The 11,192-nt window shown below is 60.5% G+C and overlaps 1 protein-coding gene across 1 annotated transcript; it reads left to right on the top strand.

Annotated features, from left to right (window-relative positions):
- Positions 1 to 377: 377 nt before the first annotated feature.
- On the top strand, positions 378 to 11,192 carry STAC2 (SH3 and cysteine rich domain 2). The gene is made up of 11 exons (XM_069481332.1): positions 378 to 467; positions 6,657 to 6,963; positions 7,310 to 7,407; positions 7,585 to 7,675; positions 8,629 to 8,741; positions 8,825 to 8,897; positions 8,947 to 9,044; positions 9,503 to 9,600; positions 9,981 to 10,032; positions 10,393 to 10,530; positions 11,088 to 11,192. Exons 1-11 carry the CDS (start codon positions 378 to 380, stop codon positions 11,190 to 11,192), a joined length of 1,263 nt encoding a protein of 420 aa, XP_069337433.1.

The raw sequence follows: 11,192 nt of genomic DNA, 5'->3' as shown, positions 1-11,192 counted from the left end.
GGGGCGGGCGCAGAGGACGGCGGGGCCGGCCGGACACGGACAGCTCCGTCGCTCCCTCCCTCGGCTCATCCTCGCGTCCCCACTTCCCTTCTCCCCTCGCTCGGAGCAGCATCCTCTGCAGACCCTGGGTCCTCACGCCCGGGGTCGTCCCGCGCCCGCGGCTCGGTGTAATTGCCTCCTTCTTCCCTGTCAACCCCGCAACTTTCTCCGCCCGCGCCCGAGGGTCGAGGGAGGCTTTGCCTGGGGTACACTGGGGGTCAGTCTCTGGAGGAGGGCTTCAGAGTCCCAGAGAGACGCCCGCCACCCACAGCCTGCCCCAGCGGGCCTGCCGTCGGGTCTCGGCACCCTCTCTTGCCCACTCCCCCTCTCCCCCAACCATGACCGAAATGAGCGAAAAGGAGAACGAACAGGATGACGCGGCCACCCATGCCCCGCCAGGGACCGTCTCCGCCCTCCAGGAAACCAAGGTAACTCGGGGGGCGCGAGGCCTGGCCCCAGCCGGGTGCGCTCCCGGCCCGGGTGCCCTCTTCGCGGCGGGGTCGCTGCTGCGGGCTCGGGCGCCCTAGGGTGACCCTAACGGGGCCCGCATGATGCCTAAGGCTCCGCGCCGCGCCCCAGGGGAGGAGTGGGTTCGCCATGAGAAGCCACATGGAGCCCCCAGTCACACAGGCACGGCACGCCCGTGCGCACGACAGGAGCGGACGCGCTATCGCGACCCTCCCGTGAGGCTGTAACTCGGCTTTGTTGGAGGGAATGGGCGCAGCGAAGGCAGAGGGAGTCCGTAGCGGTGTGTAGCCGTGTGGGCCGGTGTACGCGCCGGTGTGTGCGTGGGAGGCGCACCCCCTCCGGTGGCGCCAGGTCCCTGTCTGTAGCTCAGTTCGTCCGTCTCTCTTGCTTGTGTCTCTCTGAATATGTCTCTACAACCCGTCTCTGTCTCGCTGTCTCTTTGTGTGCGTCTCTCCCGGTTTTATCTCTGAGTCTCTGGGTGTCTCTCGGACCCTCTGCAGTCCTGCATTCCCCCTCCCGCCCGGATTGGGCTCGGGGACAGGAGGCCGCAGCTGGGGGTGCGCAGCTTCCGAGTCCGCGCTGGGGGCTGCCGCAGCGCGGGCCGTCCGTCGCGGGCGGGGACCGGGGACTGTTGTTGCGGCTCCAGACCAGAAAGACAGGCAACCCCACCCCCCACCCCGGGAGCCGACGGGGGTGGGGGTAGAAGCAAAAAGAGAAGGCTTCGTAATTAATGAATGTCATAATTAACCCTAATTATGTATGACTGTTACTCCTGCGGGAGTCACAATGAATAAATTATTCCCCATCAAGGAGGGCGGAGCCCAGACTTCGGCGCTGAAGGGGGGGGCGGATGCCGTCGCTCACATTCTACCCCCCCACCTCTAATCTATCTGCTCCCTCCCCAAGTTCTAGGTGCTGGCGACTGACCCGCGCGCGGAGAAGTTCTGCGGGAGCCACTAGAGCAGGCCGGGGAAGGGGCAGAAGGGCTGTGGCAAGGGTGCTCCCTCCCCCATCCTCAGACTTCAGGCCAAGACCTCCTTCCCTCTCCTCTCCACCCTGGTATTTTTATTCCCATCCTGCTCCCGTGACACAGAGAAGGGAGGCAGTGAGGACCAGAAATGAATGGGGTCTTGGGTTCCCTGGTATCGCTAGCTCTCTATAGCTCTTCCCACCGTCCCTCTTCCTCCTCATTCCAACTTGACCACCTTTCAGGATCTGAGGTTAATTCAAGGTCAAGGTCATCTAGGGAGTGTCCAGGGGGAGATAAGTAAGGCCAGAGTAGAGTCTGACTGAGGCACCCAGGTAGCTCCCCATCCCTGAACCAGGGGTCCCTGCAGGCCTCCATGTCCAAGTCTTCAGATGCATACTTGACCTTCTCCTGCCTGCTTCTGAAAATAAGACCCCAGCCTCTCAGACCACAGAGTTAACTCCCCTTAGACAGCCAGGTCTCTCCTGGGAAAGGAGTAAGGTGTTGGGATGGGAGGATATTGCTTGGAATATTTGTGACAGCTTCTGTCAAGCAGAGGGTCCTAGGAGCTGAGCCTCCCAAGTTCCACTGCCCCTGACTTCTCAGTTGCCCTCTAATCACCCCGGCAGACGTACACAGTCCCCCTGCTTGCTTCCCAGGGGCTTGGGTGCCTCCCAGGTCCCACCCTGCTTCCCACACCGAGGCCTGTCCACTCTAGCCACCTCCTTGGGAGCTTGGAAGTCAGGCGCTCTGGGCAGTGCTGCCTCAGCAATCCAGCAGGCTGCAAGCTCAGCTGTGTGGGGAGGGGGAGGTCAAGGCCAGCAGGTCTGTACCTCCCTCCTCCCAGGCCAAGAGCCCTCCAATATTGTCACCCCCAGTCTGAGCCGTAGAGATCCAAATGCCAGGGAAGAAGAGGGATTTCACACCTGACCTGGCCCCTCCATGCCAGGCCAGTTGGAGCCCTGCCCCTTCCCCCCATGCTTCACCCTGTGAAGGACTCAGGACTAATAACACAGGCTGGCTGTGGGTTGGGTTGGGGGCATCAGCAGAACAGAGGGTGAGAAAGAGAACTCGGGGCCCTTTCCAGCCTCCTTGCATCCCCCACCTCAACTTGGCCCAAAGAAACTGTGTTCCCAGACTGTGGGAGTGGGGGAGATGGAAGGGGAAGGGCTGATTGCTGCCCCCAGCTCAGTGTGAGGCAGGTGCAACAGAGGGGGTGGTGCCCATCAGACAGTGCAGCCAACATTCCAGCCTTATTCATCAGAGTTTGGTGCCTCCTGGGCATTTCTTGCCAGCCTGAGAGTCCAGCCTCCTGCTTATCCCAAGGCTGAGTCCCAGCCCTGTACCCAAGCTACTCAGCGACCCTCCTAATGGGTCCCCCTCCTCTCTGGGTCCCTATCCCATCCTCCCACATAGGGCCTGCCCATCACCCCCTTTGGTGCCATCTCTGGGAGGACCCTGCCACGCCAGCTCTGCCATCTGAGTCAGCTTGCGCCATGTCCGCCACCACCCACTGCCAGCTGCCTAGCGCCCTTTCGGGAGATGTTGTGGGGAACTGAGGAAAGAAGGAGCCTCCAGGGTGTGAGGAGGAAACAAGCAGGTCGGCCGTGTCTCTGGGAGGGGGTTCAGAGAACAGACCTGGCGGCCCAGGCTTCAAGCCAGATGAGCTCTGGGTGCACTGGGAGGGAATAAGCTCCAGGCTGGACAGCTTGCCAGGGTACATGGCAGCTTCTTCCCGTGCCAGGGAATCGGTCCTGGGGACGTGGGGGCACCAGAAAGATAGCTGGTGGGGACTCGGGAAAAGGTCCTTTCTGGGAACTAGGAGTCCCAGGAGCAGGAATACCTGGCCTGGCGGAGCCCAGATGAGGTTTGGGGAGCCAAGCCAGATGTCTCTGGAGTGGGCAGGCAGCAAGCCATTTGGCAGAGATGCCCCAGTCCTGCCCTGTAGCCACAGCCCTTGACATCTGCCAACCACCCCAGGTGGCATGTTATTCCTTCCCACTTGTCCACCCTCCTGGGATCTGGTGCCCACAGCTGAGCCAGGAAGCTGGCGGGCAGAATTGGGGCTGCCCTGGTGCTGGGGAACATTCTGTTCCAGAGGCCTCTGGTACCCTGCAGAGGTGGCTCTTGGCACTGAGACGGGGGGTACCAGGAAAGGGCACAGCCTGGAGAGTAGAGAGACTTGAAATCTCATCTCATGAGGATTACTGTGGAAATAATGGCCTTGGGGGTAGGGGGAACATGATGGATGTCTTCAGATATTCCAAGGGCTGATGTGTATGAGAGGGAGTGGCCCTCTCTGGAGCCAAGGGGGGAACAAGGGCAGATAGGCAAAACCCACAGGGAGGCGGGTTTCAGCTCTATATAGGGAAGCACTTTCCAGCGATTGCAGCTGCCCAAAGATGGAATGACTGTCCCAAGAGAGGGTGTGCTTCCCATCGCAGGGCAGGGGCTGACCAAAGGAATCAGACAACGATTCAGAGGCATGTGGCCAGAGCATCGTGGGGCAATGGGGTGGGGACTGCTCCAGCCAGCCAGTATTTCAGGTCCCTTCTAACCTGAATTCCATGACTGGAATTCCTGGTGGACTGGGCGTGGCACGGCTGAGGGGCAGGGGGGAGGGCCAGAGCATCAGGATGCTCCTGGTCCATTGGGCTCAGCAGCAAGAGCCACTGGTTCAAGTCCTGGCTCTGCTGCATACCAGCTGGCTCATGGGTGAGTGATTTAACCTATAAGCCTGGGTTTCTCAATCTGAAAAGTGGGACAAAAATCCTCACCACCCCAGAGGGTAGCGTCAGGCTTAATGAGATGCTGCATATAAAATGCTAGTTCAGTTCCAGTTCTCTGACAATGACAGCCCCTCATAAATAAGTTTCTGGGTTTTGGGGGAGGTTTCTTTTGGGGGGGTGGACCTAGAACCTTGTGTGGCTGAGAGAGCATCCAGTCTTGCCCCTTCCCTCTTGGAGGTGGGAAAACTGAAGCTTAGAGAGAGGACGCGAAGTGATTTGCTTTCAGGCAGCAGGTTTTGTTTTATCCCCACGCCCAGCACATCCCCCCAGAAACCCCATGTGCCCTGTGCCCAGGTCCCTGGGCAGAACAGTGAGCGGTTCACCTGCCTCTTGGGGCCCATCAGAGCCAGGCTGGGCCCTGGATGGCCCATAGCTTGACCCCGGCTGGTATTTGTATTCTAATTATTGTCTCTCCAGCCCTCCGCCTCCGCTCCCATGCCCAGGCACCCGGGCCGTGCTCCTCACAGCTACACAAAGAGGCCCACAGCGCTGTCCAGGAAGCTGAGTCTGGAAGGAGCCGAGCAAGTCAGCCGCCAGCCACCCTGGGGCTCTGGCCGCCCAGCTGGCACACCAGAGCCTGCCTGGTGCCCAAACATCCCCATTTCTGCTTCCCCCTCTGTCTTACTGCCTGCTGGCCTCCCAGAGGCTGGAGGGGCCACCACTCCCACCCCCTTGGCACAGTTGCCAGGCAGGCAGCCATGGCACACAGGCTGCCCGGCGTGCCAGCTGGGAACGCTGGCCAAGTCTCTGCCTGGAGCCCAGCCTGTGGCCCCCTTTTTCTATCACTGGTAGAAAGGAGTGGGCAGGGCTAAGGCGGCTCTCCGTGGGAAGGGAGAGGTGCAAGGCTCTGGGTAGAGAGGTTTCCAGACCTTTCTGTGGGCAGACTCAATAGCGTGTGTTTGGGTGAGCAGTGGAAACGGCTCTGGCATCACTGCAGTGCCAACCCTGTGCCCCAGAACACGGGCTCCAGGTAGGAGTCCAGCCACTCACTACCTGAGGCTCACTGACTGAGTACCTACTGTGCGCTGAGGCCTGGCGTGGGGATTCAAAGCGACTTCATCCACCCCAAAGAGGCTCACAATCTCCCGGGGGAGTGAGGAGTGAATGACACAGTACCTGATTGGAGCTGTGGTGGCAGTCGAGGCTGGGAGCAGTGGGCGCCAGAGGAGGGGTGGGTCCAGGGGATGGACTTCCTGGAGGAGGAGCGACAGCTTCCCAGAGGAGGAGGTGCCGTTGGAAGGTTATTGGCAGGATAACCAGGGTATCCACTGGGTAAGGCAGAGAAGAGCACTAGCATGTCAAAAGCCCAGAGGCATAAAAGCGTGGATGAGTTCGAGAATCCGCCTATCTGGGCTGTGCGAGGAAAGCCGGGGCTGGGAGGACAGGTGTGGCCAAGTTGCAGGGAGTCTCATGGCTGGGGCAGGGCCTTGGGCTGTGTCCTGAGGAGCCATGGAAGGTTTTTAGCAGGGTCAGGGATCGCCTCCCTGGCAGCTATATGGAGGGCAGGTGGGGACAGGCCTGGTGGAGGGGCAAGGAGCTGTGGCCCTGACCCAGGCTGGGGGCATCGGGGCCTGAACTAAGGCAGGGCTGTGGCGGTGACTGCAGGGAAGGGGCTGGAGAGGTGTTTCAGAGGGAGAATCAGCCCTGAGGATGAGGGTCCAGGGTGACCGCACCCCACATCCTCTCAGCCTGTTCGAGAGCATAGGTGGAAAACAGAGGACCTGGTGTGTTTTGCTTGGCTGCAAAATGTTATTTTTTTTTCTTAACTTGCGTAAATGGTACACCCATACAATGAAATCCTTTGCAGCCATAAAGAAGAATGATGAAACTTTATGTGTTGGTATGGAATGATTTCCAAGATTTACGGGTAAGTGAATAAAGCAAGGCGTAGGAAAAATAGTACACTACCATTTCTGCGAAGAAAAAGGAAACAAAAATTCTTAAATTTGTTCCTATGCAATTTCACATAAAAGTCTAGATTTTTCTTTTTGCTGTTGTTGTTGAGACAGGGTCTTGCTCTGTCACCCAGGCTGGAGTGCAGTGGCATCCTCATAGCTCACTGCAGCCTCCAACTCCTGGGCTCAAGCGATCCTCCCGCCTCAGCCTCCCAGTAGCTGGGACTACAGGTGCACACCACTATGCCTGGCTAATTTTTTTATTTTTTGTAGAGATGGGGTCTCTCTATGTTGTCCAGGTTGGTCTTGAACAGAACTCCTTTCTTCATGGAGATTACATGTCTCGCTCTTGTAGGCATCTGAGAGCTTGGGAGCCTCTCAGTGCTTCATCTCATCTCTGAGCCTCAGCCCCACGCTGCCACCAGAGACATCCTGAAAGGAAGCCCACCGTGGGCCAGTCCCCTCTGGGCCCCCACTCACAGCTCCCTCTTCTCTCAGCTCCAGCGATTCAAGCGCTCGCTCTCCCTCAAGACCATCCTCCGAAGTAAGAGTGTGGAGAACTTCTTCCTTCGCTCAAACTCTGAGCTCAAGTGCCCCACTGAGGTGCTGCTGACACCCCCAACCCCACTGCCCCCTCCCTCCCCACCACCCGCATCCACAGACGGGGGCCTGCCCACCCCAGCCCCCTCCCCATGCCCAGTCCCACGCCCCCTGGCACCACTCAAACCAGTGAGGCTGCACAGCTTCCAGGACCATGTCTTCAAGCGAGCCAGCCCTTGTGAGCTGTGCCGTCAGTTCATTGTGGGTAGGTGCCTGGGTCCTGGGGAGCGCAGGGAGGGCGTTGGGGATGGGGCCCTGGGACTGCCCGGTACTGGCCTCCTGCTGTTCAGGGCCTCCAGCACTAACTACGCCTCTCACCCTGGGCAGACAAGTGAGCACCGTGGGGGTGGGTGTGCCCCAGTGCTGCTGCTGTGCTTACTAACGCCTCTGGCTTCAGTGCCACCTCTCACCCTGACTGCACGAGGGGCAGGTGCTAGGCCCCAGGCTGGCATGAGAGTGCCCAACCCCTGCTCTCCCCGCATGCCCTCACCTGCCTCCTTTGCTCCCTGCCCATGGAGCATCCTCTCTTGCTGAACCCAACTTCTTCCTAGGAAACTCCAAGCAGGGCTTGCGATGTAAGATGTGCAAAGTCAGCGTCCACCTCTGGTGCTCGGAGGAGATCTCCCGCCAGCAATGCCCAGGCAAGACGGTGCGTGGGCAGCCAGGCAGAGACGGCCGCCCCGGGGTGCCCTGGGGACTCTCGAGTCGGAGAAGGACAGCCCTCAAGGCTGGTTCCTCCTATGAGGTGTCCCTGGGCTGGGGGAGGCCCGAGTTCTTGATGGGCTGTGACCTCCTCGTACCCTCTCTCTGTCCCCTTTTGCTACAGTCCACTTCCTTCCGCCGCAACTTCAGCTCCCCACTCCTGGTGCATGAGCCGCCACCAGCCTGTGCCATAAGCAGAGAGTCCCCACCCACTGGTGAGTGTCCCCCTGTTGCCCCTGCCCCACTGTGGTGCGGTGAGAAATCCATGCATGACTCAGATGGGCACCTGAGTCACACCGGCACTGCCAGTTCTTGGTGCTCCTGTCCTGAATGTAGGGTTCGTTTTTTCCTTCATTCACTCATCCTTCAATAAACACTTTATTGAGCACCTGCTAAGTGCCAGGCACTGTGCCAGACTCTGGGGAAAAGCACTGAAGAAGGTGGAGTTTATGGTCCAGTAAAGGGGAGATCTGAAATGGACAGGTGTCCCATCGCAGGCCATCAGTCAGTGCCCACTGGGGTGCACGCCTCAAGGGAGCAGGTCAGAGGACAGAGCGTGCAGTGAGCCAGGGAAGGGAAGGCTTCTGGAAACACAAGGATGAGGAGTTTGTCCACTGAGGATCTGGAAAGACCGGCGTGGGCAGGGGAGGCCTGTGCAGGCAGGGGCAAGGCCAGAGAAAGGGCACAGTGGCCGGGGCTGAGGGAGCGGGAGGAAGGGTGTGAAGAGACCGTGGCCGCAAGGCCATCGGGTCCACTTTAGGATCGTCTATGGGCAGCATGTGTGTCTCTCCAAGAGCGTTCTGGCTGCTGTGTGGATTGGCGGGGCTAGAGTGGAAGCAGGGACACCAGTTGGGTGGCTGTGACAGTTGCCAAGACAGTGTTTGGTACTTTGAGCCAGGCTGGTGGCAGTGGGGATGGAGAGAGGTGGGCAGGTTCTAGAGGTGTCTGGGAGGTAGGACCAGGTGATGATGTGGCTGTGGACAGTGAGGACAGCAGGGAGTCAAGGATGCTCCAGGTTTCTGCATGGGCGCCCTGGGCGGTCACAGAGCTGTCACGGGGATGAGGAAGACCTGGGTGGGACAGGTGAGGGCACAGATGGGGGGTGCAGCCTGGGGCATGCTGGCTTGGGGCCAGCTGGTGCCAGGCCTTGAGGGTGGACACTCAGCAGGGGCCAGCGGGAAGGTGGACCCCGTCTATGAGACTCTGCGCTATGGCACCTCCCTGGCACTGATGAACCGCTCCAGCTTCAGCAGCACCTCTGAGTCCCCCACACGGAGCCTGGTATGGAGGGCACCAAAAGGGAGCGGGGGGTGCTGAGCATGACAGTGGGTCCGGGGCCTGAGCCCTCCCCTGTCCGTCCCCAGAGCGAGCGGGACGAGCTGACCGAGGATGGGGAAGGCAGCATCCGCAGCTCCGAGGAGGGGCCTGGCGACAGTGGTGAGTGGGGGTGGGCCGCAGGGCCGGGAGTGGGGTGCAGTGGGGGGAGCTCCCTGCTGCCTCACACCCCGCCCCACATCTCCAGTACTCACAGCCCCGGCCGAGAGTGAAGGGCCAGGACCAGAGGAGAAGAGCCCGGGACAGCAGGTGAGTGTGGCACTGAGCCCTTCTGGGCCAGGGGAAAGGATGTCACCTCTCCTGTCCCTGCTCCATAGGCGGGGAGAGCATGGCAAGTGGGGGTTCACTGTTCCCTCACTGTCCTCCATCCCCAGGGACAGCCAATGCCGGTGACAGGGCACAGGAGGGAGGGGTGCTGCCCCTCCCACCACTGAGCCCCCGCCTCTTGCACCCATTCCTGTGCCCCCAAGAGCAGGCAGTTCCAGGGTGCAGCGGGTAGACAGTGTCTCCCCTCCCCATGCCTGGCCCAGTCCCCTTAGGGGCAGGTGGGCATGTCAGGTGGCAGGGGCTTACTTCTCTCTATCATTGACCAGGACCCACAGTGTCCCTCTTCTCAGCACCCCCAGGGTAGACATGCTCAGAGCAAGTGGATTTGGGGGGAGCAAGGGTGTTGCCCACCCGTCGCTGACCCAGAGCTCCTCCCGCAGCGCCCCCAGCCTCCCCTGCGGAAGGACGTGGGGCCCATGTACTCCTACGTCGCGCTCTACAAGTTTCTGCCCCAGGAGAACAATGACCTGGCGCTGCAGTAAGTCCTCTCTGTGACCCGGCCCCACTGGGCAGCTGCCTGGCTCCAGCCTCAGGGCTCTGCCTTGACCTTGCAACACGAGTGTGAGGGGGACCTTCAGGAACATTGTCCTTGCACGCGTGAGGCTGCTGAGCCCAGGCAGGAGCCAGCGCTGCCCAGGGTCTAGGAGTAACTCATGCTAACGTCATTGCTCCTGCCCACTGCCCCGGCTGTCCTGGAGCGTGTCTGCTGTGCCTGTGGTCACACGGTGTCCTCTCAGGGCTTCAAGAATCCTCTCCCAGCTGAGGGGGGCATGCAGGGTACCCAGGTGCCCAGGGACTGCTGGGATCGGGGGGGACAGTCCCCCTCCCCATATGCTAGCCCAGGTCTCCCCTCCTCAGGCCTGGGGATCGGATCATGCTGGTGGATGACTCCAACGAGGACTGGTGGAAGGTGACTTGGCTGGGTGGAGAGTGGAGGGACACTGGTAGGGACCTTGGCAGCCCCCACCCTCAATGGGCACTGCTCCCCTTTCTCTCCAGGCCCCAAAGCGGCCTCCACTCCTCCGCCACCGGCTCTAGCCCAGCCTAGGACCAACCTTGGGCCTTGCCTTCAGTTCTGACCCTCCCTGCCTCCTGCCTCGGTTTTGTCCCTCTGCCCACCTCATGCCCTTCCTGGCCCAGAAGCCACCCGGCCGGGGCTGGAATTCAGAGCCCACGATCTAGAGGATGATGGCATTGGCTCTGAGTGGAAATTGGATCTAGAGAAAGCAGTGGGGGCTGGCGCTGTGCTCATTGCCAACCTCATCCCCAGGGCAAGATCGGAGACCGGGTTGGCTTCTTCCCAGCCAATTTTGTGCAGCGGGTGAGGCCAGGCGAGAATGTTTGGCGCTGCTGCCAACCCTTCTCCGGGAACAAGGAACAGGGTTACATGAGCCTCAAGGAGAACCAGGTGAGTGCTGGGGGCCCCCGCCTGGGCCCTGTAGCGGCTGGAGAGAGTGGGCGCGGGAGACAGGCAGCAGGGGCAGGGATGCCCTGCAGGCGGATGCTTGCGACCTGGCAGCAGGAGGGGAAGCAGCTTAGAAATTGGGGAATTTGGGCTGGTGAACAACAGAGGCAGGGGGCTAAATGACCTTAGAGGCAGCTTAGGATAAGGTGGGAGCACTGGATCAGGAGTCCAGAGGCTCAGGTTGGAATGCTGGCTCTGGCTTGTTGCCTAACCTGGGACAGGTCCTTTTCCCTCTGTTGCCTCCTCTGTGAAATGGGGGTGAGGCAGGATGTTAGACCCGCTGATGGCCAAGGTCAGCCCTGACGTGCTGCTGGGTGTCTGCTGATGTCCTGGTCTTGCTGCGGAGCCCTGTACCCTCACAGGATCTGCTCCCATCACCCCAGCAAAAGGCTCCCTCCTCATCTGACACTGGTCCCATCATCCCCTGGGGACCACCAGCAGGACTCAGGGCCAGGGCTGCAGGCAGTGCCAGACCTCAGCTCCCTGTCTCCCTGGCTCAGATCTGTGTGGGCGTGGGCAGAAGCAAGGATGCTGACGGCTTCATCCGCGTCAGCAGCGGCAAGAAACGGGGCCTGGTGCCAGCCGACGCCCTGACCGAGATCTGA

This window comes from Eulemur rufifrons, chromosome 9 (genome assembly GCF_041146395.1).
Source record: "Eulemur rufifrons isolate Redbay chromosome 9, OSU_ERuf_1, whole genome shotgun sequence".
NCBI lineage: Eukaryota > Metazoa > Chordata > Mammalia > Primates > Lemuridae > Eulemur > Eulemur rufifrons.
This window is presented reverse-complemented; position numbering and strand designations above follow the sequence as displayed.

Excerpts from the sequence above, each read along its gene's own strand:
- STAC2 (XM_069481332.1), top strand. The coding sequence starts at position 378 with ATGACCGAAATGAGCGAAAAGGAGAACGAACAGGATGACGCGGCCACC. Across the intron at positions 7,676-8,628 it reads CAGAGAGTCCCCACCCACTG|GGGCCAGCGGGAAGGTGGAC; the intron begins GTGAGTGTCCCC and ends GACACTCAGCAG. Across the intron at positions 9,601-9,980 it reads AACAATGACCTGGCGCTGCA|GCCTGGGGATCGGATCATGC; the intron begins GTAAGTCCTCTC and ends TCCCCTCCTCAG.